This window comes from Pseudochaenichthys georgianus, chromosome 18, assembly GCF_902827115.2.
Source record: "Pseudochaenichthys georgianus chromosome 18, fPseGeo1.2, whole genome shotgun sequence".
NCBI lineage: Eukaryota > Metazoa > Chordata > Actinopteri > Perciformes > Channichthyidae > Pseudochaenichthys > Pseudochaenichthys georgianus.
Window position 1 is genome coordinate 3,239,880 of NC_047520.1, and position 27,994 is coordinate 3,267,873.

Here is a 27,994-nt window from a genome sequence, read left to right on the forward strand (position 1 = left end):
TAAAAATGGCTTAAAAGTGGAAAAAATCCAATATACGTTTTCAGAACTATTGTGAGCTTGTTAGCTATCTCTCTTTCGTTTGATTCTCCCCTATTACTTCTGACCATTTAGTTTGTTGCATTCTCCCTGCATCTATGAATGCGTGTCAGTAAAAAGAGAGGTTATTCTGTACCTTGTTTTCTTTTTCATTTCTGTAATTTAAATTGGACATTTATAATAATAATAATAATAATATATACTTCACTCTTCAACACGGGACAGTTTCATTGCCTCTGATCACACTCCACACTATTCTCTCTCTCCAAACTCTGGCACCATATTGACCTTTTTTTGTTTTTTTAGCTTTTCTTCTCAGTCTGTGCTTTTTGTAGTCTGATCAAAAGCACATCGCACATTTTCCTGTCTTCGTTCTTTCATCCCCTCAGAAATTGGCGCGCTCTATTTTCCTCCTCTTGGCAACACATTCGGTCCCACTGAGCGAATTCAAGTTATTCACAATGTTGACCTGCCAGTCAGCATAATCGAAGGCCCCGTCCACACGGAGACAATTTCAGTTGTCAATCAATCAATCAATGTTTATTTATATAGCCCAATATCACAAATGTTACATTTGTCTCAGTGGTCTTCACAGTGTGTACAGAATATCAGTATGACAATACGACACCCTCTGTCCTTAGACCCTCTGTCCTTAGACCCTCACATCGTACAAGGAAAAACTTCCAAAGAAAACCCAGTTTAAAGGGAAAAATGGGAGAAACCTCAGGGAGAGCAACAGAGGAGGGATCCCTCTCCCAGGACGGACAGACGTGCAATAGATGCCGTGTGTAAATTAAAAAGATAATACATTTGCAACATAGGTAGTCCAAATGTTTGGAAATGCATGTGTGTATAATAGGAAGATGAATCCACAAGGATATCCATCCAGGACCGATGATCCAGGACCACAGCCACGACTCGCGATCCAGGACACAGGACCGCAGGATCATCCATGACTCCGGATCCCAGCGTATATAGACACCAAAAAGAAAGGCATTTGGGGAAGCTGGGTTAATCGGAACATGAGAGTACACGGGTATAGACAGAGAGAAGGAAGAAGTAAGATGTCCCCCGACAAACTAAGCCTATATCAGCAAAACTAGTTGTATTCGCTAAAGTTCTCTATCGTATGGAGGGTTCGTCCACACGAAGCCGAAACGGAGCCGCGGCTTCGGAGCCCGAAACCGATAAACGTTGAAACAAATATCACAAATATCCAAAAACACATCGTTTTTTATAAATCGCCTGAAAATTGTACAAACAAGTGGCAACATGTGTGATGAAGGTGTTTATCTGGGCTATATCATGCAATTGAAAGTGAAACTTAAGCTCGCTCCATTGCGGAGATATTCCCGCGACAGTGCGAAAAACTTAAATGTATTTATTTATTTCAAATATGACATTTTACCAATATACTCACGGACCACTAGGGGGCGCTCACGGACCACCAGTGGTCCGCGGACCGCACTGCTCTTGAAAGTATTCTACTCTCTCCAACCTTGATGAACATTTGAAGTGAAGCCCATACTGTGCTCAGGGATGTTTTTGGCCTATAAAGGAAGTCAGGAGCTTCATCTGTCTTTGACTTCCTTTGGCTGGAAAACCATTTACGAATACAGCTCTATAATACCTTTCAACTGGTTCTGACCCCAGCGGCTCCAACTGTGATAATTGTTGTATCTTCATGTCCCTCTCCCCTCTCTGTGTGGAGTCCTCTTTCTCTCTGTAATCAACAAAGACCTCGACTGATTAGTGAGATCTGAGGGTCCTCTTTATCTGTACAGACCTCCGGGACACGTTTGTTATTTAATGGGATGAGCTCGGCCAGTTCAAAAGAAACCTGCATAAGCTTTTGTTTCCGGAGGGAGACCTGTGAAGTCTGATGAATGACCTTTAGTGATGTCATTGTATTGGTGATGAAAACCAGAAGTTAGAAAATGAAATCCAGGGGTGTGGAGTTTGAAAGACTTGAGCAGGTGGCTCCTCATTTCTGCTAGAAGCTAGCAACCAGAGGAGACACTAGTAAAACAACACACCTGAACTTTACTGAGTTGCATTATGGGTAATGTAGGCCCCAGGTTTTGACAAGGAACAAGTAAACTTGGAATGAAAAAGCTGATATCTTTGTTTTTCAGTATTGATTTAGTTTGAACTGTCCATAAGACCACAAATGTTAATAATAATACATTATAATACATTTAATTTGTGAAGCTCCTTATAAAGAAACCAAGGTTGCCTTACAATAAATACAATAAATACTCTTAACAGTTTAAAACAGCAAAACCTAAAATAAAAAACAGGGTAGACAGAATAGATTTTCGATCACGTGATCCACGATGCACATCTCTGCGTCGATTTTTATTCATTTGTACACAGTTTTTACCGCTTCTAAGGTTGGGATTTTGGGGTTTATATGCATTAGATGGTGTTACATGATACTTGTTCCTTCCTGAGTATGAATCAAGAAGTCTGTAATCAATATTTACATTCAATATTCCAACTTAAAATACTTAAAATCTGCAGTTTGTCGGTAGAGACGTGACGTTTTTAGGTTTTGACGCCTCGCTTCCGGTTTCATTTCATGTCAAACCTGTGTCTCTTGCACCTATTTTTCTATTTTCCCGTGACCGTTTCTTGGACAAAACAAAAGCGAGACCATAGCAACTGTCTCTCATTGTGCGTTTCAATGCATGTATCCATGTGTCGCGGTGTTGCACACTGATACTCTGTGTTTTGGGTCTTCTCGTGTGTGTCTGGCTCATTGTCGTGGCCTCGCTATTCTCCATTAGCGTTCCCCAGCTGCACGGAGAGGAAAGGGCATCCTCACCCCGTCAGAGGAGAGAGGGATTGAGGGGAGGAAGACGGTAAATGGATGAGACAAAAACAATGGAGCTTCTTGGATTTGGCAGTGCTCCCGGTCGTTGTGATTGTGTGTGTGTGTGTGTGTGTGTGTGTGTGTGTGTGTGTGTGCGCCAAATGTTTTAGAGTCGAAACAAGCGGCATGGATGCAGAGGCCGAGGCTGCAGAGCCAATGAATACATCATCGAACACACAGCAGTTATAGCAATATCTTAAACAAGGTTACTTTAGTGCTGCTTCGTGGGTCAAACTAAAACGGCAGAAAGCTTCAAAAGAATAACAAAAATGATAGATTTAAAAAAAATCGGACATTTTTTTAATCTAGATCTGTGATTAAAACACAAACAATATTCAGTTTGGATATGGTTTTTAAAAAATATATTTTCTCTGATAAACATGCTTATTGTGAGCATCCTGTTTATCAAAGTGTGGCCAATGTTTACTCTTTACATCTTGTTTTTTTAGCCTAAAGACATTAGCCGCTTTCACACCGCAGGACTTGCGGTACTTTAGTGCCGGCACTAAAGTACCACTAAAGTACCACGGCACTAAATCCGCCAGGGGGCTAGTGCCAATCGCATTCACACCGCAGTACTTTCCCTGAGGCACGATTACGCTGACGTCACTTCGTCTTCTTCTTCTCTGGGTTTACTGGCAGGCCGCAAAACCACTTCACGGCGAGTACAACAAAAAAACGAGAGAAGAAGAACTACACGGGGGGGGGGGGGGGGGGTATAAAAGGGGGGTATAAAGCCCATCCGCTGTATGAGGCGTTTGTTTACTTTCCGACCTCAGACATGATGGAGTTCATAAGGGTAATTTACAAATAAAATACCCCATTATAACAATGGACTTTATCTTTATGTATTTATTATATATTACCCCCTCAGGCTGATTTTGGAAAAGGACATCAACCCTTGTTTGGTGTTTTTCCCTTATTTATCTAAAACAAATGACATGATACATTACTTGTGTTTATGTGTGTAAGACTTGTGTTTCTGATAAATTCAACCACCGACACCTGTCTGCTCTCACATTCTTCTATTCTGCAAATTTGGGGTGGGACACAATAAAAAGTTTGTTTGTTTTATTGCACAGTCAAGACATAACAATAACGGCATCATGCTGTTCCAGGTGTGTCGTATGCATGTCAATTGAAGTTAAATAACAGTGTGAAATGTCAAATAAAGTGTAAGTAGTTTCAAAACAATGTAACAGTGGCAATATATATAGCAGCAGACACGCCTTAGTGCAAGTTAGGTGTCAGTATTAAAAAACAGTGGCAATATATATATATAATAACAATAGAAAATCGTTACCACTCTTATTATTGTGGTCTTTAATTTTTTTATAGTACTGTCTGAGTTTCTTTATTTTTACCCGGCATCCGTGTGCACTGTGCACGATTCCCAGCTCAAGTAGCGAACATCGCTCAAAACATTTGGAGTCGGGAACTGCTTTCTGTAGAAGCTGCTGCATCCCGTCCTTGGAGTAAATTGCCAGAAGCGCCGACACTTCCTCATCATTCCACCGCTCCGGTGTTGTAGTATGTGTGGTCATAACTGCTTTAAAGTACAAACAACCTACTCGCTCAGGTGTGGATGTGGTTTTGTAGCGAGGAAAAAAATGGCTGCCTAACAAAACAAATTCAGAGTCTAACGGGGCGTGGTTTGCAATTCGCCCAGCCAATAGAAATAGAATAGAAATTGGCACTCTTTTGTCACCAGGTTCGTACCACCTCTCTAGCAGGGACTAAAAAGTACCAACAGAGTTCCAAAAGAGTTCCCGGCACTGAGTAGTCCCGGCGGTGTGAACGCGACATTATTGGTACTAACGGAACTAAAGAACTAAAGTACCAGGGAAAGTCCTGCGGTGTGAATGCGGCTCTTATTAAATGTAACTGTACTATTATGTATTAAATGTTAACAGTGTTTTAGTTTAGTGTAGTATTCCACTACTCTTTCCACTTCAACTGTAATATTTTTCGGTGCTTCAATTCCAGCTGAAACTTGGATTTTTTTAATTCACTTATTTGCTTCTGTCGCACATCAAGCAAGTTTTAAAAGTCCATTTTAATATCATACACTTCAGACACCGTTTTAAAAATGGCTTAAAAGTGGAAAAATCCAATATACATTTTCAGAACTATTGTGAGCTTGTTAGCTATCTCTCTTTCGTTTGATTCTCCCCTATTACTTCTGACCATTTAGTTTGTTGCATTCTCCCTGCATCTATGAATGCGTGTCAGTTATTCTGTACCTTCTTTCCTTTTTCATTTCTGTAATTTAAATTGGACATTTATCATCTGTTATGGTCGCTCCTCTTTACCAAACCGGGGTACTTCCTCTCCGCCTGCACTGTAACCACCCCTGAAAGGTTATTCCAGCTGCGCAGCTCAAAGAAATATCGCAGCCTCATCTTCACTCTTCAACACGGGACAGTTGCATTGCCTCTGATCACACTACACACTATTCTCTCTCTCCAAACTCTGGCACCATATTGACCTTTTTTTGTTTTTGTAGCTGTTCTTCTCAGTCTGTGCTTTTTGTAGTCTGATCAAAAGCACATCGCACATTTTCCTGTCTTCGTTCTTTCATCCCCTCAGAAATTGGCGCGCTCTATTTTCCTCCTCTTGGCAACACATTCGGTCCCACTGAGCGAATTCAAGTTATTCTCAATGTTGACCTCCTAGTCAGCATAATCGAAGGCCCGTCCACACGGAGACAATTTCAGTTGTATCCGCTAAAGTTCTCTATCGTATGGAGGGTTCGTCCACACGAAGCCGAAACGGAGCCGCGGCTTCGGTGCCCGAAAACGATAAACGTTGAAACCGGCCCCCAAAGTGGGAAGGTCTGAGGACGACATGCTTGCGGCTCCGTGTGTACGCCCTATACTATCTGTTCCTGAATCGATGACGCCATAGCCCCACCTCTCCCCACCTCTCCCCCTCACCCCCGCGTCATTGCTGATGCGTTTTGCCAACAACAACAACAATGGCGGATCACAGGGTTGCGTTCGTGCTCCAGACGCTACTGACCATGATACAGATTTTAGTTCAAAATCTACAACTGTTTGTTCATGCCTCATGCCAATGCTCGGGGGGTCTTATTCGCTGCTTTTGGTGTATTTAGTGGCGGAAGTAGAGCGCCACTTACAGGCCCGGCATATGTACTACAGCGTTTCCAGCGGTTTCGTTTGGACGGACACATTTTTTTTTTTTTTAAATCGACTTTGGTTCAAAATCGGTTTCGTCTAAATGCTTTGTTGTCCTCAAGCAGCTCCTAAAACGCTTCCAGCTGACTTGTTTTCAATACTGATCCGCCTGCATTACCCCTGGTTCTCTTGCTGTATGAGTAAAGCCCATAGCTGTTGATAATCTGGTCAAAATTCCCTTTTTTTGTAAATTAAAACAAGTACATTCTTATATTCAGCTTGGTATATTACAATTTCTTCAATGTAAAAGTAACTAAATCTCTGGTGCCTGATTCACTACATTTCCCAGGATGCACCCCTTCAACCCACAATGCAATTTAGACCTATTGTTTTCACTCAGGGCCGTGTTTGGTCTGGTAATGAAGCCCACTGTCTCCGGTTCATGATCATTTTATCGCCGGTGTGATTGCAGCTGTGTCCCTGTCTCGTGGCTGAATTGAATTCTGGGTTATTTTCGGCCGCTGCGGATAAATTGGTGTTTTAGCCTCGACTGTGATGGGTTTCAAACCTGGTGTGAGCGTCGCGGAATGAAACTATGATACTGAAGTCATTACCTTTTACGTTTACGTGATAGAAAAATAACCGTTAGACAAACAAATTGTATTTTAAAGACTCTTGGGGTGTTGAAAGTGGGCTGTTATTAATATTAGAAGGTGTTTTGTGTCTTCATGACAATTTGTGTTTCAGGGTGAGTTACAGAAACAGATTTTTTTTAAGGGGATGCCCTCAAAAACTGCTGCCGAACAAAACACAATCCTACATTTTGGATTCCCCATCTGAGAGAATGAACTTAGGCTGCCCGCTTTTTGTGCAAAAGAGTGGTTTGTGTTGAAAAATATGTTTGTAAAAGTCTATCCACGCATTATTAGGCGGTGGAGCCTTGTGCCAAATAGCTTCCATATCCATGCAACGTCCTTAAAGTGAGAGCCGAGCCGAGCGGCAGAACCCTCGATTTAGAGGTCAGCATCATCCTGACTCTCTCTGATGGTCAGCGGCTGAAACAATGAGACCGCAGATTTTAAAACGAGCTGAAATTAGGTTTCTCTCTCGGCTGACCTCGCATTTCGTGCCGGGGCGAAGAGATCGCCGATTGAAGAAGACCTCTGCTGGTTCTTCACATCGAGAGGAGCCGCTGGAGGTGCTTCAGGCTGTGGAGAGAGACCGCAGGGGTTCAAATCCTAGAAACTAAGAGGGGGAAATCCATATTGGACATATTGGAGCTCATGCTTTACCATAGGCTCCGAAACGTTGAAATCTCTGGCTTAAATTGTCTTTCCAAGCAGCTGACATCCATGTTTTTCTCCAGCAATACATTCAGATAAACTATTACCCAATTCCACATTTTAAGTATTGTTTATAATCGGCTGTTTCTTTCTTTATTAACGTCTTATTGTCTTTAAATCTAATTTTTGCGGGCTGCTTCTTTTATAGTCCCTGTTAATAAACAAACCTTCACAATTAACTTCTAGAATGTTTTATGGTCATGTAGCTGGTTAAGTCAGGACCGATGTACACTTCCTGTTAGAGGGTTTAATAACTTCCTGTTGAAGGGTTTGAACAATTCTTATGGGAGGGTCTAATAACTCAAACTCCCCACTAGTCGGTTGGGAACAGCTCTTAATGTGACGGACCCTTAGTTCCTAATTTAGGAAAAGCTTGTTGCAACGTTGTGTACAAGGAATTTGAAAGCAATGCAGAATGAGATGTTGGTGTTATAACCCAAAAGTTGACACCCCATAGTTTTGGAAAACAACTGGCAATCTTATAGTGTTGCACGGTGTACCGATACTTGAAAGGTACCGCGATGCCCTGCCGTTAAAAACGTTACGATTCCTCCGTTTCATTAGTATCGGTACTTTAAGAATGACGGGGGAAAGTACTCCGGTGAGAAAGCGCCGTTTTAATAAGAGCCGTGTGTGTTCAGCGCTCTGCTTCCACTCCCTGCACTGCAGCCGTGCCTGGAGTCCCTCCCCTCTCAAGCACGCTCCAAGTGCCTCCCCCCTCTCAAGCACGCTCCAAGTGCCTCCCCTCTCTCAAGCACGCTCCAAGTGCCTCCCCTCTCTCAAGCACGCTCCAAGTGCCTCCCCTCTATCAAGCATGCTCCAAGTGCCTCCCCTCTCTCAAGCACGCTCCAAGTGCCTCCCCTCTCTCAAGCACGCTCCAAGTGCCTCCCCTCTCTCAAGCACGCTTCAAGTGCCTCCCCTCTCTCAAGCACGCTCCAAGTGCCTCCCCTCTCTCAAGCACGCTCCAAATGCCTCCCCTCTCTCAAGCACGCTCCAAGTGCCTCCCCTCTCTCAAGCACGCTCCAAGTGCCTCCCCTCTCTCAAGCACGCTCCAAATGCCTCCCCTCTCTCAAGCACGCTCCAAGTGCCTCCCCTCTCTCAAGCATGCTCCAAGTGCCTCCCCTCTCTCTCTCTCTCTCTCTCTCTCTCTCTCTCTCTCTCTCTCTCTCTCTCTCTCTCTCTCTCTCTCTCTCTCTCAAGCACGCTCCAAGTGCCTCCCCTCTCTCAAGCACGCTCCAAGTGCCTCCCCTCTCTCAATCACGCTCCAAGTTCCTCCCCTCTCTCAAGCACACTCCAAGTGCCTCCCCTCTCTCAAGCACGCTCCAAGTGCCTCCCATCTCTCAAGCACGCTCCAAGTGCCTCCCCTCTCTCAAGCACGCTCCAAGTGCCTCCCCTCTCTCAAGCACGCTCCAAGTGCCTCCCCTCTCTCAAGCCCGCTCCAAGTGCCTCCCCTCTCTCAAGCACGCTCCAAGTGCCTCCCCTCTCTCAAGCACGCTCCAAGTGCCTCCCCTCTCTCAAGCACGCTCCAAGTGCCTCTCCTCTCTCAAGCACGCTCCAAGTGCCTCCCCTCTCTCAAGCACGCTCCAAGTGCCTCCCCTCTCTCTCGAGCACGCTCCAAGTGCCTCCCCTCTCTCAAGCACGCTCCAAGTGCCTCCCCTCTCTCAAGCACGCTCCAAGTGCCTCCCCTCTCTCAAGCGCGCTCCAAGTGCCTCCCCTCTCTCGGTTTGTTGACAAAAAAGACGCCAGAAGCGAAATTTGTAAGTATTTTAGCGAGATCTCTGACGGTGAGGGCAAGCCTACGGACACCACGAGGCCCGTCTGTTAGACATGTTTTAGATCCCGGCAAACCAAGGGAGCCAACACATCAGACTTGGCTAAGCACCTCGCCGACCGGCATCCAGAGCTGTTTAAAGAATGTAAAGACAGACAAGTTAGCGAATGTGATAGATAACATAATTACATCATGCTCATGCCCTCAAATCTAAGTCAAACAAGTGTAATTTATTTAACGTTTTCGTAGTTTGACGAGGCAATTAATGGAAATGATAACTGTCTAATATCTTTTTAGCTAACTTACCAATGTGGCTAACATCTGCAATGTACATTTTGTCAATAATTATTTATATTACTATTACATGTTAATAAAATATAAAACAAAAAAGTTGTTTGAGATGATGCTTAATTTTATTTAATACGAATTCTTGTCCTTTATTTTGTTTATTGTTCTCATTGTTTAAAGGTTTGTGTTCTGGTGTGAAATAAAGCACAATAATTACATTTAAGACTGTTTCCCTTTTTTTAAGAAAAGTATCGAAAAAGAATCGCAATTCTTGACTTGGTGTCGAAACCAAAATGTTGGTGTCGGGACAACTCTACAATCTTATAGTTTCTATACGGTAAATTGTTATGTAAGTCATCCTGTTAGCTGCCATTTCTCTCCCTTTCTCATTCTCTTGCGACTTCCATTTTTCGCTCTGTTTTGGGAGTTGTTGCCTTCCTGTCCCTGCTCTTCTTCCGCTCCTTTGTTCCCGCCGCCCTCCTCTGTGTTCATCACAGCCAGCTGTCAGATCGGCCTGCATTTGGACATAAAAGCCCCCAAAGCATCAAACGGTGTGATATCTGACTTCCTGACTGATGCATGTCCCCGAGGCATCGGAGAGGGAACCGCTCGACTCGAGTCTGACCCACAAACGGTTTGCTTTACATTTTGGGTTCAGACACTGCAGTCTGTGGAGTTCATGTTGAGATAAAGCCAGTTTACACACAGCCATAATCTATAAGCTTCTTCTCTCATCTGCAACATTTTAAGCTTTCAATACGTAGCCATGTATTGTTAACTTTTCCTGTAACATGAAATGATGCTGAAGAGATTAAATGAGTGTGTTCTGACCTCAATGCACCTCACAGCTTCTCCCCTCCCTTCCTCACACCTCTTTTTTAATATTTGATTCACTGCTATTGTGTTTGTTTTCCTCTGCGGGACTTCGTTTAATCCTCTTCTCACTTTTTCCTCTCGAGCTGCTCTCAAAATATCCAACCCAGTCTCACAAAGAAACGTGTAATACCGACGTAGGTCCACAGGGCAACACGTAGTATATTCACAAATAACCCTCTCAAGACGTGACATGGACACAATATTTTTGTCACTCAAACTTTCCCAGTGTCAGAAAGAAAAACATGGCGGACACAGAGGTCGCGTTAACCGAATATTTTCCGTCTAATTTTTCCAAGAATGACGGAAAAATCTGAAAGCAGTCATTTTGACAGATTAGAACACAACTCGGAACAGCGCCAACATGTTCACCAGCAGCCCACATTATATTACATCCTTAGTGGCCAGGTCGACTGAGGGCGATCTACTGTACTCTGCTGGAGTCTGTAACTATTATTTAGTCATTCACACCCCTGTCCAGTTGGTGGCGAGTGTGTGCATATTAAGTAGCTATTGTCTAGTCTTGTTTTTGACCTCGTTGATTACCTCGTTGTTTAACCGGCTTTAGCAATCGCAAAATGTCACGGCAGCTGATCGTCCGAAGCTTTTTTAATAAGCCCAGTAGTTGTGATGGTGTGGATTGTGATGGTGATCTCCCACTATGCTCCCTTTTTATGGAATACGCTGCAAGTAAAACTTTGTCTAGAGGCACTTCCTACTGTAAATGCTTTTAAAGGTATGCTACGATTAGCCCTTCATGTAACTGTTTTACCTGATGCTATTGCTGATGTGATTATGCTTCTTGCCACTGCACAAATGGCCTTCTGTATTTATATTTGAATTGTATGTTTTTTTTGTTTAATGTTTAATGTTTGTTTTATGTTGAAACTTGTTGTGTGCCGTGTTGGTCAGGACTCCCTGAAAGAAGAGATCTTGTATCTCAATGGGACATTCCTGGATAAATAAAGGATAAATAAAAATAAAATAAATAAAAATAAACTAGGTGAAAAGAGGGATTGATGCGGTGGAGGATGAAGGACAAGCCAGTAAGACTAAAACTGACAACGTTCAGCCAGCGGCAGAGGGGCAAGCAAGTGGCAAGGAAAAATAAATCATTCATATTCGTGTTGACATGAAAAGTGACCACACGGTCGGTGTCTCTGTTCATGTTCATCTCCATGCCCTTAAAAGTTCTGTATGAACCATAAAAAAAAGGAATGAATGACCATTTGCTGCTTAGTACCCAAACATAAATATTAAATATGGCGGGTAATAATGGATTATGACGGACATTTTACGATCCTGTCCGTCACAATGACAGACAACGAAAAAGTCTAACGCAACCACTGGGCGGACACCCGATTTATTTTTAGCGGAAAATCCTAAATTGTAGGATAGTTTGGCCATTATAATTATTTTTGATTACATTTGTAGCGAGAAGTTTATATTGTACTTTCAGAATCTACGTCCAGTGGATGTGTAGGATCCATAGTTTGATAGATATTACGAAGATTATTTGAGCTCCATGTTTTTTTTTTACAAAATATTGTATCCATGTCACGTCTTGAGAGGGTTATTTGTGATTCTATAACACATAGGTGTGAGCAAGCTCTCTGATTGGTCAATAGGCGTGTTTGATTCCACGATCAAACAACGGTCAAATAGAACGTGCCTTTTCACAACAAGTCAGTATCCCTCCGCGTCTGAGAAAAACGGTATACCGTTGGGCCTTTTCGAACTGGAACAAGAAAGCAGCGGAGAAGTAGTGGTTTCCATAGCGACACACAGCCGTTACACTGTTACATTGTCTCTCGTTGGAAAATCGTTAGCTACAAAATGTCAGATTTTATAGTTAATTTTGATTTGTTGGGGGGCCTCAGTATTGATGGATGGTTGGACATGGACACAGACCACAAAACCAACGAAAGATTTGCGGCTGTTTCAACTGACGAGCTGAGTGCGTTTGAAAAAAGTCGCAACGAAAAGAGTACATTGGCGTCAACTACCTGGGCTGTCAAATGTCTCAAAGCGTTCTTAAAAACCCAGGAGAAAATGGTGGATTTCGGAACAGTGTCCAAACCGGAGCTAAACAGCTTACTTCGCCAGTTTTATGGAAGTGTTAGAAACACTAAAGGCCAGCAGTACGCTATTAGTACCTATGTCGGTTTGAGAGCTGGGGTCGGGCCGAACCGCGCCCCTTAGCTGTGATATAATGAGCATATCCCACGGCCTGTCGTGAGCTGTTGCTTAAATCTACTACGTGTTTCCCTGTGGACCAACGTAGCTATGACATGTTTTTTGTGAGACTGTGTAGAAATATCAACACAAACACTTTAAATTAGTCATATTCCCAAACCGCAGGATCACCATCCATTGTTTTACTTTTAATATGTTTCAGAAATAGAAAGTGTAGTTGCCTCAGCGTGTGATTGTGTTCATCCATGTGGCAGAAAGAGCCACAATCAGCTCGACAAATTATGCAAGAAGCTTCAAAGTAGGTAAGACAATGTGCGTGGGAACACACTCTTAGAGGGAGAGGACGCAGAAGCAACCTCAAGAGCTCTTTTGTCTAATGAGCAAACACAGAGTCGCTGCTATTGGACGTGTACAGAGCGGAGGAAACCAAGCGAAGCGCTGACACGCGGAAAATCAAATGAACAAGGGAATATGGACGGACTGATGACGAGTGCATGTCAGCCTTTTAAAACATGGGGAGGATAACGAGAGATAACAATTTTTTTATTAGAGCGCTTTTACAGGTACCCATTACACATATTAGACATTACTGCAGACATTACCCACAAGTACTTTACTTTACTGTATTGATATGATGACTTCCATAGAAATTCAAATTGTGCAATTCAGCACTATTATAATAATCCTAATACACCACTGTATTTGTTGTATAATCATGGTTTTTATTGTAGTACAATGTGCCTTTTTTTCAATGTTATTTAAATAGATTTACTTTATTTTATTTGATCTTTATTGGAATTTTTGTGATGAATATTTTATATAAATATTTTTATTGTATTTATCTTTTATTGGACGTCTTACTTTAACTTATTGTGCTCGTTTGAATAATTAGTTTTTAATGTATCTTAATTTTTTTTCACAAAACTCAATTTCGCCGAGGCTGAATTTAAATTATTTAGTGGTGCACGATAATTATCGGTCCGATATTATGAATTATGACGTTATCCCGATAAACCCGATAACAGTATTAATAGCCCCGATAATATACAATATATTTTTTGGTAAAAAAAAAGAAAAAAGTCCTGCGGTGTGGGTGGATTGGGATGAGGGGCGCTTGTTTTTAACTCGGCTCCTCCCGTTTTGCCAGTACTGTGGTATAGTGGTTTAGGAAGAGGGGAGTTTTTCACAAATCCAGCGCTCCCTAACTCATGCCTGGCTGTGACGTAAATGGCGTGCGGCCGTGAAGCCAGGACAGTAAACAAACATGTCGTCGGTAGTATGGGACTATTTCAAAGTTTCAGAGTTAGATAGTTCGCTTGCTATTTGTATTAACAGATGCAGAAGTTCCACGAGGAGGGAAAAAGGCAACGAGCTATAATACTTCCAACCTGATCAGTCGCCTGAAACATCGCCATGGCTACGATGGTGTGTTAAAAGCGTACGAAGACGCCTGCGCTGCTAAACTAGCGGCGAATCCAAAGCCAGCTGCAAAGGCACCGGGGCTTTTACCTATCGACGAGGCTTTTGAAAAAGGCAAGAACTTTATTTGGGAAAATAAATATGGTCACTTTGAAGAGTCAGAACTGTTCTTGGCTTTGTTTTGTTCATAGTAGTAATGCTCATGTCATTTGCTCACTACTAGTCTCTTTTTTACCACCAGGTGTGCAAAAACTACAGGTACATTTAATATATATATATTATATTATTATTATCGGTTATCGGTCTTGAGAAGCAGGAAGTTATCGGTATCGGTTTAAAAAAAACAATATCGTGCATCCCTAAAATTATTCTTATTCTAATGTTATATTTTTTTATTCAATATCACAGAACAACCTCACTGTTAAGGTGGTGGCGGTTGTTTTGCTGCCCTCAAGTGGCTAAGAATCAGAACGTTGAGGTTAAAAGGGGGAAAAGGAGATTTCATCTGTCTTTTCCTTCTTCATTTGTCTTTGTCTTCTCTTTTTGGCCTCTGCTTCTTCTTCAGCTTCTTCTTGGCATCTTGTTCTCTATTTAATTTAAAACCCTTACATAGAGATGTCCCGATCCGATCACGTGATCAAAAGATCGGAATCGGGAGAAAAAAATCGGGGATCGGGATTTTTTTTTTTTTATATAAAATATTTTTTTTATTTTTATATAATGTTACAAAACAAAAATGACCATGTTCACGTCTTACAGTCTTCCAGAGGCCTTAGTTTTGGTTTATTAAATTACACAACATCATGTATGTGTTGCTTCTTTTGGGCTTGTTTTCAGACCTGGTTGCTTATTTCTCTGAAAGCTGGCAACAGAGTGGGCGCAGTGTCTAATAGCAGCAGGAAGCTAACGAGAGGCTACGTTCAGCTGGTGACTCGGGAGTCGGGACAGAGAAAATGTCAGGAGTTTGGAAGTATTATGAAATTGAAAGCGAAGGCAGTGTAACAGCCAGATGCAATGTTTGCAAGATGGAGGTTCCGCGTGGTGGAAAGAACAGAGCTACGTTCAACACGACCAATCTAACAAAAAAACTGCCCCAGAACAGTGACAAGGCCAACACAACAACAGCCAAGTTCTGAGTTCATCGCGTTGGATGACCAGCCGTTATCTGTTACCTTATTTTTCTCTTAAGGCATTGCATAAAGATCGGATCGGGAAAAATCGGTATCGGCAGATTGTCAGAATCAAATGATCGGAATCGGATCGGGAGCAAAAAAAGGTGATCGGGACATCCCTACCCTTACAGTGTCTTCTTAGATTTGCTGTTGTCCTCCGGAGATATCTCAAAGCAGGGGTTAAACTTTGACCTGTTCGTTGTGCTAGAAATCAGTAGAGTCCATTGTCTTGGAATTATGAATATCTGCAATAAATGTCGTGGCGATCCATCCAATTGTATATTTCGATATTGCGCCAAAACCAATGGAAAAGCATGAAGAAGATGCAAACCAAGCCATGTTCTTGGTGTGTGTGTATGTATAGGGACATTTTGTGTCTATTCAGACGATGCAACTCTTTTTATGTGACTACTTTTAAAAAAAGGCTGAAGACGTCAATGTGGCAGACTTTGAGAAACCACATGATTATATCCTTTAAGTCAATCAATCACGAAGACGTTAATCTACTCCGATAGAAATGAAGGGCAGCCAGAACAATAGGGTACCACGCACTTCCACTCGCTGTAGTGCATCATGCATATAAATCTGCACGGCTGATAATGAACCTGTCAATCACACATCAAAGGCAACACCAGGGAATAAGCAGGGCTGCAAGAGAACTGGGATCGGAAGTTTGAGAGGGGTCACGACGGTGATTCATTATTCCAACGATCGAATGACTTTCAGAAAATCAAAAGTCTCGTTGGCTGCCTTGCAGTTTGAGCTTTTCCACGGTCTGATTTCCTGACTTGCTGCTGCCAAAAGATTTGTTAAAGGGAGAAAGTTTTAAAATCACTAGAGGAGTATTTGCTAGTCTTTAGCCTGCTCTGATGTGAAACTATGCTGCACTTTCTGCGTCTCTCTTACTTTGTATTGCTTTCTGTTCATGGAACTTTCATACAGGCAGTTTGAGATGTTTACGTGCAAAATCTAAAATCTGAGGCTCTCGTTTTAACAGTTGGATAAAAGAAACTAAATGAAAGCTGCAGTCAAAGAAGCAGAACATGGATATTACATTACACTTGTTACTTGTTAGACGCTTTTATCCAAAGCGACTTACATACTCAATACTGTGGACAATCCCCACTGGAGCAATTTGGGGTGAAGCGTCTCAGGGACACAACGACATGCTGACTGCAGTGGGGTTTGAACCTGTGATCCCCTGATCCGAACACCAACGCACAACCGACTGCGCCTTTAAACGTGTAAAGATGGATACACAACATATGATATGTGGACAATGCCACCCAGGCAATAAAGCACATAGTAAAGAATGTAATGCTTTTGAATTGTATGTATCTGGAGGACACCGAAGTGCAGACGCATAGATGTGTGTGTGTGTGTGTGTGTGTGTGTGTGTGTGGAGCAGAATCAGCTGCACCTTTAATTCACTGCAGAGGCTTTCTTTAATTGTGTGCGAGCCCTTTCTTGAATACATGGGAGGTGTTTGCTCAAAGGTCTCGGAGTCAGCTTGCATACCTGAAAACTGTAGCCTTGCTCAGTGAACTTAGACAATATGCATCGGTATGATTTATCACAAAGCAACCTGAAGAGTAAAATGAGCATAACTGTGTGTGTGTGCGAGTGTGTGTGAGACACTTATGGCAAACAATATCCTGACAAGGAAGCTGAGGCTGCACAGAAGAAGATTAAAGCAAGTTAGGTTTTCATTTAATTATCAGAAGTTTGTGGCATTTAAAGGCCAGATTCACATCTCTGACACACACACACACACACACACACACACACACACACACACACACACACACACACACACACACACACACACACACACACACACACACACACACACACACACACACACACACACACACACACACACACACACACACACACACACACACACACACACACACACACACACACACACACACACACACACACACACACACACACACACACACACACACACACACACACACACACACACACACACACACACACACACACACACACACACACACACACATACACACCTCTTAAATATGTGTACAACTTGAAAGATGTATTTTTGAGCTCCAAGAAGCTTTCAAGTATGTCTACGCTGCCTCTCAGATGTTCGTGTTTCAAACTCCTCTGATGAGAGCACGCAGGTCTGGAAGTTTCTGCGCTCTCCTTTGACACGTCCTCCAGCATCTGAAGAAGTCTATTTAACCAAACGGGTGTCACTATGCGGTGCGAAAGCGAAGAGACACACTGAAAGGGTGCGAGATCCCAGCATGCCTCACGGGCCTGAACGACAACCCGATGTAACACCCTGCCTGTTACGAGCTGCACGTGGGCGTGTGTGTGTGTGTGAGTGGGAGGAGGTTGTGAAGTGTTCTTAATATATTTGTCGAGCTCACGTGTGTGTGCGTGTGTGTGTGTGTGTGTGTGTGTGTGAAAAACCCTAAACCCTAAACTTGTCTTACTTCAACATCTCCATGTTTATATGCCTCCGACCAGCGCATAGAGAGACATAAGGAGAAGACCGAGTGAGGAGATCACTCTCTCACCACTGCCAAACACACTGCCGTCCTCGGTGGTATAGAGGTGTTGGGTGGTGGGATAGGTGGTGGGACAGACAAAGTCCAAGTCGCTATCAACTCCTGAGGACATGTAGTCAACAAAGCCTGGTTTGCTAGAGCCAGTGTGATTTTTGATCCAGTCTTCAAACTGGGACACAGGGACGTAAACTCCAAGATAATCTGGCAAGGCACAGCCTACTGCAAAACTCACGACGCCACTCTGGACCCAGACTGAACCCTTTTCGATCATCATTGGTCCACCTGAGTCTCCCTGTAGAAAGAAATTGATGGTTGAGGTTACATGATAGAAGCATCCACCCTGCTAAAGCATGATTCCCCTAACGGTACGTCCACACAGCAGCTTTTCAAAAATCTTGAAAATCTTGGAGCTGGGCGTGTCTGACAGCTTGGGGATTTTTTGCGAGCAATGCGACCAACAACCAATCACATGAATCTCCCGCCCCCGACATACAAAGCAAAAAACCCCGGGGATTTTATGCGAGCAATATATATATATATATAAACAATATATATATATATAAACTATATATATATATATAAAGTGGGCGAAAACCTACCAGTTTCGCCCACTGTCTCTGCCACCACCCTCCATGCCGGGTTCCTCCGGTTTGTATCCCGTTAATAGTTCTGGTCGTAAAGAACCGGGTGATTTGCTACCGTAATTTCTCGTTTGGAATATGAGGAAATGAACTGCGGTCTGGTTCTCCCAGCTTGCACGCGGTTTGATTGGCTAGCGCTTCTACTGTCAGATTTGCATAAACGTGTTTGATTGGCTGGCGCTTCCAGCTCAGCTTCAAAAGTTGAACATTGCTCAACTTTGGAATCCTGGAAATCCTGGACATCCTGGAAATCTTCGCTTCGCTCCCCCACAATGCAGTTCGGCGACAAGCGAGGCAAAGTGACGTCATCCCCATTCAAAGTCAATGGGCAGAGAAGCGTTGGAAGCGGTGGAAGTTTCTTCTGAAGCTGCTGTGTGGACGTACCGTAAGGCTCTTTGTTTGTTTCAGTCTGACCTGCCTTAAAATAAATGTATGAAGCTTTATCTTAGTCATTATGTCGAAAGCTGGATTTTTCCATGTCGGAATTCTAAGCTTTGACATTCCAAGATGGCAGCAACCTCGCCTCCAATTACACCAGTGGTGATATTTGAAGGTTTTCTACTCATTTAACTCCACATTTTTAAAACGATCTAATTGTTTTTACTTCGTTTTTTAACTCTGTCTAAACCACCGAATCAAAGATTGCGTTAAAAGTGTACAACTGACAGAGAACTGTTTAGGGTTGTGTTAACCCTAAAGACGCTCGTAGTTACAAGCATGGCTGTGTGTGAGAACTGTCATATTGCGTACTCACAACTGGAGGGTAACATTCACAGGCTGGAGAAAGAAGTCAGGGAAAAATGAAAAATGATCGACAGCTTTCTATCGATCGCCCATGCCCAGTCCATACACATCTCACAGATGCAGGCGTCTGTCGTTCTGTCACCGTCCTCCCGGCTGTCACAGGCCGCGGCCTCGGACTCTGCGGAAACACTTCCATGGCTGTCAACAACAATGCTGGTGCTGTTCCTGATCCAAAGATGGAGAGCCCGGTAGCTGTGGAGGATAGACTATCCAACGTGACCGAATCAGGTGTCGCTACTGCTGTTGGAGCCGTGGAGCCGTGCAATGTCATTCCTCCGGCGGAGGCCCCTGCACACCCAGGTATTGACTGGGCTCGAATGGGAGCCAGACCCAAGGCCCCAACTCTTACTTCCACACCAAATCGATCCCACTGTGCGGTGCAGCCAGCCTGGTCCGAGGTGGTTTGTGGCGGAAGGAACTGCTCTGCTGCAGCGACACCATGGCCTCGTCTGGAGACATCGAACCGTTTTGCTGTTCTTCCTGATGAGGCTCCTGCTCATCCGTCGGATGCCGCTGTGGTCTCGCCACACCTGGAAGCATCTCCTTCTCGTGTTGCCGTCTCCCCTCCATCTCATCCTTCATCTCCGGCCCGGAGGATTTGCCAGCCGAGCACAGGAAAACAAAGCAGGGGACCCCTTTCAGCGCCGAAGCCTTCGTCCTCCTTTCGCCGCAGATTACTGAAGGAGGCCGTGACCAGGAGACGCTCTGAAGGTCTCATTCTTCAAGGAACAAACCCCACATCCTCGCCGCAGCAGACCCCGGCTGTGACCACCCAGCCTCAGCCGGTAAGAGCTGCTCACGCTGTGGATACTGATTGTGACCTGTTCGGTTCTGGCGGAGCCCCGTCTACAGTCCCACGGCCACTCTTCTCACCCTCAACCTTGATTATCGGCGATTCCATAGCCAGGAATGTGCGTTTTTTTAATGCATCAACACACTGCTTCCCCGGTGCCATGACATCCGACATTCAGAAAAAGCTCCAGGATTTACTGCCCACACTCTCGTTATCCATCAAAAGAGTGATGATCCACCTAGGCAGAAACGATGCAGCTCGTCAACTGTCTGAGTTTACCAAATCTGATTTTAACCACCTTTTTGACTTCCTAAAGAACCGTGAAATGTCTGTTTTTATTTCGGGGCCGATTCCCACTGTAGGCCGCGGCACCGCTCGCTTCAGCAGACTGCTTAGTCTTCAGACGACTGCTTAGTCTTCAGACCTGGATGCAGTCCACCTGCATAGCTCCGAACGTTGGGTTTATTGACAATTTTAACCTTTTCTGGAATCGCCGGTCTCTTTTTAACAACGACGGCGCACATCCAAATAGAGCAGGTTCTCAGATGTTGTCCGCTAACACACAGTGCTGTCCTATCCTCGTGCCTGACTATTAACATCAAACCCATCTTCTTCTGGGGTATCGGGACAGTCTTCTGACCAGGGGATTGGCGCCCCCTGCCATCGTCCGCTGTCCCCTACAGCCACGCCAGCGCTAGTCACAACAACGGTCACTGACCCTGAACCATTATCTCTACTTTTCCGCCACAGACACTCCCAATACTGCCCGCCAGCTCTACCCAGTGGCCAACGAGGCAAATACAAAGAAGAGGAATTCTACACAAAAACCTCATAAAAGCGAACACCAAAAGTACATTAATGCAACAAAACAAGACAATTAATTGTGGACTGTTAAACATCATAACTTTGTCATCTAAGGCTGCATTAGTTAATGACTTAATAACAGACAATCAGATTGACTTATGTTGCCTCACTGAAACCTGGTTGCGACATGTGACACTAAATTAAGCCACTCCACCCACTCATATAAATACTCATGTTGCTAGAGTCACTGGTCGAGAAGGCGGAGTCGCAGCCATCTACGACTCAAGTCTTCTCATAAATGATTCTTAGTCTTTTGCACCCAACTTGGAAAACAATTCAGCCAATCGGCCAATTGTCACAGTGTATCGGGCCCCAGGTCCTTATTCTGAATTCATATCTGAATTTTCAGAATTGTTATCAAGTTTAGTCCTTAAAACCGATAAAGTCATTATTGTGGGTAACTTTAATATTCATGTTGACGTTGAGAATAATAGCCTCAATATTGTTTTTACCTCATTATTAGATTAAATTGGTTTCATACAGAATGTACATCAACCAACCCACTGTTTCAAACACACACTCGACCTTGTTCTAACATATGGTATTCAAATTGAGCATCTATCAGTCAGTGCTCATAACCCTGTTTTATCTGATCACTACTTATTCACTTTTGGTGTTCTGTTATTAGACTATAAGCCACTGCACTGAATGCCTACAAAATAAATCTATCAGATTCTGATGGCAACATCTATGGAAAAAATTCCATCAGTGCTTAGCTCATTAACATCTCACAGTCCAAGGGAGGACTCTTTTACTAACCTTACGCCACCCCAAATAGATCATATGATTTATAGTGTTACAGGGGTGCTAAAAATAACACTGGACTCTATTGCCCCTTTTAAAATTAAACTAACTGGCATAACAATGAAAACATGCATAATAAATCAGAGGACAAGGCAACTTGAAAGGAAATGGCGCTCCACCAAGCATGAAGAATTTTGGTTACTCTGGCTTGATAACCTTAACAAATATAAGAAGGAACTACACACTGCCAGAGCAGCTTATTTTTCCTCCCTTGTTTGTTGGTGAAAGCCCCTTGAGATCAAAAGATGTCTTTTTCAAGGGTGACCTGCCTAATAGAAGAACAAAAAAGCAATGCCAGGTTTCTTTTTAGTACAGTGGCCAGGCTGACCGAAAGTCACAGCTTCATTGAGCCTTCTATTCCTACATCCATCAGTAGTAATGACTTTATGAACTTCTTTAGTGATAAAATTATAACTCTCAGGGACAAAATAAACCACCACCTACCCTTAGCCAGCACTGAATCGCCCTTAACACCGGACATATACTTAGAGTGCTTCTCTCCGAAAGACCAAAACCAACTAAATTCAATTATTGCATCCTCTAAAGGAGTGCTTCTCAATCCTTTTTCAGTAATGTACCCCCTTTGAAACATTTTCTCAGCCAAGTACCCCTTGACCAACCCCGAACATTTTTGATAGAAAAAGCCTATATAAATCATTACAATATAGTGATGTTCCATCAGTGTGTGATTTATTAACTCCTTCATGCATGAATTACAACAAACTAAGGATATTTTCATCTTTATGCATGAGACATTTTTTTAAAACAGATGTTTAAGTAATATATGTTTAACAAACCAATGAACAAAATGATATATTATGCAAAAACTATAAAATACAATACACAAACATTATAATAAAATCCACTGTGGTGCCTGATGTGCAACTATACTATCCGAAACCCCATGCATACAGGAAAACAGCATTAAATTAGCAGTTTCTAATGTAGTGACCACAATGCATGAAAGGGTTAAAAAATAAAACGTTGTACCTGAAAATATGTGCAATTATAAACAAACTATGTAATATCACTGCAATTACATTATTTAGGAGTAACAGGTCCTCTGCAATCGTGTACGGCTTTTGGCTTTAGCGATGGGCAGTGACACCGCATATGCCTCCAGTGCTTTGGCTGATGTTGTGGAGGCTTTTTCGCATCATCTCTTGCGAGGATCTGTACTCAGCAAGTTTTCTCTTGAAAAACTCCGGTGGCTTACCAACATGACACAGGTGTTTGGTGCTGAGATGTCTCTGGAGGTGCGCTGGTTTCATCGAGCTGTTGGCTGGTTTCTCCCCACATAAAAAACACAATGCCTGCCTGGGGTGGGTTGCCGTTTGTTGACGTCAATCCCATCAAAGCATATGCCTCCTGATATTGACGGCATTTTGTTGGCTCAATTTGGGCTTTTTTTTTTTTTTTTAAATTTCACGTACCCCCTGCAGTACCCCAACGTACCCCTAGGGGTCCGCGTACCCCCATCACTGCTCTAAAGCATCTACCTGTATCTTAGACCCTGTTCCATCTAAGCCGTTCAAGGAAATTGCACCCCTAATTAATACACCTGTGATGAATATATCTTTACTGTCAGGCTATGTTCCACAGTCATTTAAAGTAGCTGTAATTAAACCTATTATAACAAAAACAAACCTTGATCCTGAGGTTAGGGCCAACTACAGGCCAATATCAAACATTCCCTTCCTCTCAAAAATCCTCAAGAAAGCAGTGGCCTCACAATTGTGTGCCTTTTTAAACACAAATTGTTTATTTGAGAAATTGAGAAAGTCAGGTTTTAGAAAACATCATAGCAAATGACCTGCTTTGTGCATCTGATAAAGGACTTGCCTCTATCCTGGTTCTGTTAGATCTGAGTGCTGCCGTTGACACTATTGACCATAACATACTACTCCAAAGATTAGAGTTTGTGATAGGTATAAGGGGAACTGCACTAAGCTGGTTCAGGTCTTATCTATCAAAACAGTCTCAGTTTGTATCTGTCAACGATGAATCCTCATTACAAACTACAGTCAGTCATGGAGTACCGCAAGGGTCTGTACTTGGACCCATCCTGTTCATCATATATATGCTACCATTGGGCAATATCATAAGGAATAACTCCATCAATTTTCATTGTTATGCAGATGATAAACAATTGTATCTATGAATTAAACCAGATGTACAATTTCCATTAGTTAAACTGCAAGAATGCCTCACAGACATAAAGACATGGATGACCAGCAACTTTCTATTATTAAACTCTGAATAAACAGAAGTCATTATACTAGGCCCCCAGCACCTTCGGAACAAACCGTCCAACAACATCATTTCTTCTAATTGTATCACCATGACCTCCAGCACCACGGTAAAATATCTTGGCGTTATTTTTGACGAGGATTTGTCTATTAAATCACATATAAAGCAAATTTCAAGGACTGCCTAGTGCCTACTTCCATCTACGGAATATTGCAAAAATCAGGCACATCCTAAATCACAACAATGCAGAGACACTAATCCATGCTTTTATCACCTCCAGGCTGGATTATTGCAATTCCCTTTTATCAGGCTGTCCAAACTCATCATTAAAGGCCCTTCAATTCATACAAAATGCTGCCGCGCGGATTTTAACAGGAACGAAAAAGATGGACCACATCACTCCTGTTTTAGCAGCATTGCACTGGCTACCAGTTAAGTCCAGGATTGATTTTAAAATACTTTTACTCACATACAAAGCGCAGAATGGTCCATCCTACCTACAGGCTCTTTTAATCTCCTATGGCCCCTCTAGGGCATTAAGATCCCAGAGTGCAGGTCTGTTGGTGGTTCCCAGAGTCCACACAAAAAATATCAGGTGCAGAGCTTTCGGCTACCAAGCCCCGTTCCTCTGGAATCAACTTCCAGTGACGATCAGGGAGGCAGACAGTGTCCACACATTTAAGAGCAGGTTAACGACTTTCCTCTTTAGTACAGCGTACAGTTAAGACTGGTTTTAAACCCCCTTTTATACATCCTCATGGACCCTTTGGTATTTTCACATTGATCTTGTAAGATACGTTGTTTTTACATTGTTTTACATTGCCCATTGTGTTTGTTGACTTGTGAGGCCCTATGAGACAAATAGGATTTGTGATTTTGGGCTTGAATTGAATGAAAGTTACAAGAACTTAATTTGGCTTAAACTCTGTGTTTATTTCTTGGCTGTATCTATTATGTTTTTAGCCTAGTTTAACACAAAGTCTGGAAGTTTTTCCCTCAGTGACGTTATATTGCTTAAACTTAAAGTGGACCTATCATGCCATATTTGAAAAATATATTGTAGGGTCATACCTATACAAAACATGTCTCTTTTTCAAAATACCAAACAGATCACCCATTGCAGCCATCCCTCAAACTGCTCAAACCCCTCTTTTGAAGCCCTGTTAGAGAAACGCGGATCTTGGGTCCTTAGCTTGAAAAAAAGAAAAGAAGAGGAGGCGGAGCTAATGCCTGATCAGAATTCTACCTGAGATAAAGTTAAATTCTGCTGTGGTAAAACGCCATCCTGTTTAAACCTTGTCAAGGATTATGTCTGAAACAGTATGGAGCTCAAATGCTTTTTCTCTTGCAGGTTTATCACAAGGCGAGTTCTTTTTTTATTTCCTGCTTTTTAAACACATGTGCTCTCCAGTACAAGTTAGCTCTGAGTGTTAGCGAGGCTTGCTAATGTAAACAAAGACGAGATTACGTCCAAAACACGACAGGCATTGTTTCTGATAGCAACTTTCTGTGGGTCCGCTGCCGATATGACGTCAGATCGGATGGAATCTGTATCCGCTCGTTGAACACCCGTTTTTAAAAGATTTGGGTACGGAGGAAAAGAGAGAGGGTTTTATTTTCTGACGCTGCGTGAGTTACATACATATTTATGTAGAAAAGACATCACAAAGTGCATTTTGCATGATAGGTCCCCTTTAAGTCAACAATTCTTGCAACAGGGACACACCTTGTAAATAAAGTAATTCTAACATAACTAGAGCAAAAGTAAAACGTGCATGACCTGCAGCTCGTTTATATATTACAGTTCATAATTCAGGGATGCATATTAAGATTATTTTTTAAACATATATACTGGTTATAAATAGCCACCCGCTTATTGAAATAAAAAAAATGTAGATTTTCCTTCTCTCTTTCATCCCCCTGTACAATACATTTCTGAAGAAAGTGTCACAAAAATAAATACACAAAAAGTTGGTTACCTCACATGACCCATTCCCTCCAGATCTGAACCCAGCACAGATAATGTTGTCTGTGAGATCGTAGTATGGGTAGGCACATTTGCACTCTTTGTTTCCCACTACTGGGACCCTCACTTCCTGCAGGGTGTCGGCATTGGGGCCACCTAATTAGAGATGGTTCAAACGTTAAGATTACAATTGGTGTTAAAAAAGACAAAAGACATCATTGTGCCTGTAGTCAGTGAGCTTACCACTTGATATATCACCAAAAGCAAGGACCCAGCTGTTGACACCGGTGTAGAAGGTGCTGTTTGCAGAGGCCAAGCACACTGGCTGGATGTAGTCTGTAAAGTTCACCGGGCTCGACAGCTTCAGAAGAGCCATGTCGTTGTAGTCATTGAGGGATGAGGACAAAGGATGGACTATGATCTTATCAATTGCCTTTGACACTTTGTTCAAGTTTGGACCAGACATGCTTTCGAGGCCCAGAACAACCGTCATGTTCTCCGGGTAACTTGAAGGCAAATAATCAAAAATATTAGATTTATTTTTGTGACTTTAAGCATCCAGAGTACTGATTGATATCAATTGTCTCATATGGCTCTCAACTAGGAAGCAACAAATGAGCAATTCCTGTAAAATATCTAAAATAAATCTTGATCAATGTTGATTCCTTACTACATGATGCAGGTAGCAGCCGTCAGAACCCACATATCGCTGATCAGGGACCCTCCACAACGGTGCTTGCCATATGCTTGTATACTGGCTACCCAGGGCCAACTTCCTGCAGCCGCATTTTGACCTTCCACAATTCTTGGGTTGTTTACCGCTCGGCCACATGCTGACAGAGAAAAGAGATCAGATTAGACATGGACATGTACAATCAGTCCTTTTCATAACTCACTGAAGGAATCTTGAAGAACTTGTAATGTTGCTCTTGGATGCTTACCTGGCTGCTGTTGTGAATGACTTCCTGAAATTGAGAACACAGACAAAAAAATGTTATGCAAACGTCTTGCTTGAAACCAAGGATGGCAAGCATTTAGTGGTGGAACAATTTATCTTCAACAACAATCTTACACTTACTAATAGCACACTGTGAAAAAACTCCACGCATAGTTCCTGTATTGGCCTTTTACTGAGGTCAGATGATTGACTATAGTTAGATGAATGTGTTATTGATAATTCATAGAACATGGCTTGTTGATTGATTGACTTGGCTAGTTCCTAAATAAATTCAATTATCTTAAAAATCTTATTTTGTAAACTACCTAGTATCTAGATAAGTGAAAGTATTACAGTACACAATATATTCCCATTGATTTTGAGTTTTGACTTTAGTTTCGCACAGCACGTCTTGTCCAATAACACACTCGTGCTAATTTTTTTCTCAGCAATCGCGCAGAACAAGTGAACACGAGAACACCAGAGAACTCATAAGTGCAAAAATAAAATACAACAACAAAAAATCAGCTCAACCAGTTACATTTTCTACTAAATCCCATTCTTTTGGGGTTTTTTTGACGAAAAATATTCCTGTTGTGTTTTTGAGAGGATTTAAAAAAAAAAAACACACAATGACTACAATGGGTTTCATATTCCTTTACGGTCCATTGACCCAGATGGGTAAACGTAGTTTGAAATATTTCACTTCTGCACTGCCTCTCCAGCAGACAAAACTATTTCAAAGATTAACCCAAATCAAAGTACCAATACTTTTGCTGACCATTTTATTAATACTTTTTTAAATAAAGAAAGAGAAAGACTAGATTCAATCAATGTAGTGAAAGAAAAAAAATCCAAATCAAGCCGCACGGTTAGCACTTATTACAAGGACTCTGATACTTCAGTGACTTTAATTGATTAGCCTTCACATGCACTTGAAATCCTTTTGATTACATAATAAAATCAGTCATTTTCCAGTTATTAGTAGATCAAATATTTGCTCTTTAATTTGAAGGAAGATTTAGAGATCAGCTACACAATCTCTACTATTTTGGTCCCTTGAGATACCAACATCAACTTAAACACATTAGCATAATATCATTTAACAACCAAACATTTGTAATTGCTTAAATAAAAATCACATAAACGTTCTCACCATTGGATAAAAGGATGATCATCACCGCTGAACCACACAGAAATCGGTAGAGAGCCATTTTCACTGTGCCTTCTTCCCTCTGTGCTCACTATTTAATACCGAAACCTCATACCTAGCTCCGCC

General features: G+C 42.4%; 1 protein-coding gene across 5 annotated transcripts; it reads right to left on the bottom strand.

Moving 5' to 3' along the window:
• Positions 1-27,938, bottom strand: LOC117463779 (serine protease 33-like). Of its 5 annotated transcripts, XM_034106218.1 has the most exons (7): positions 27,872-27,938; positions 26,720-26,743; positions 26,449-26,611; positions 26,022-26,284; positions 25,792-25,934; positions 17,582-17,948; positions 1,677-1,759 (listed from the first exon to the last, which is right to left on the bottom strand). In XM_034106218.1, exons 1-6 carry the CDS (start codon positions 27,927-27,929, stop codon positions 17,598-17,600), a joined length of 1,002 nt encoding a protein of 333 aa, XP_033962109.1. In that variant the 5' UTR covers positions 27,930-27,938; the 3' UTR covers positions 1,677-1,759; positions 17,582-17,597. The 5 variants fall into 5 exon arrangements, with proteins under 5 accessions (XP_071062612.1, XP_033962111.1, XP_033962109.1 ...); XM_071206511.1 differs by lacking the exons at positions 1,677-1,759; positions 17,582-17,948 and adding an exon at positions 1-992; XM_034106220.2 differs by lacking the exon at positions 17,582-17,948 and having other exon boundaries at positions 899-1,759.
• Between the last annotated feature and the right edge of the window lie 56 nt (positions 27,939-27,994).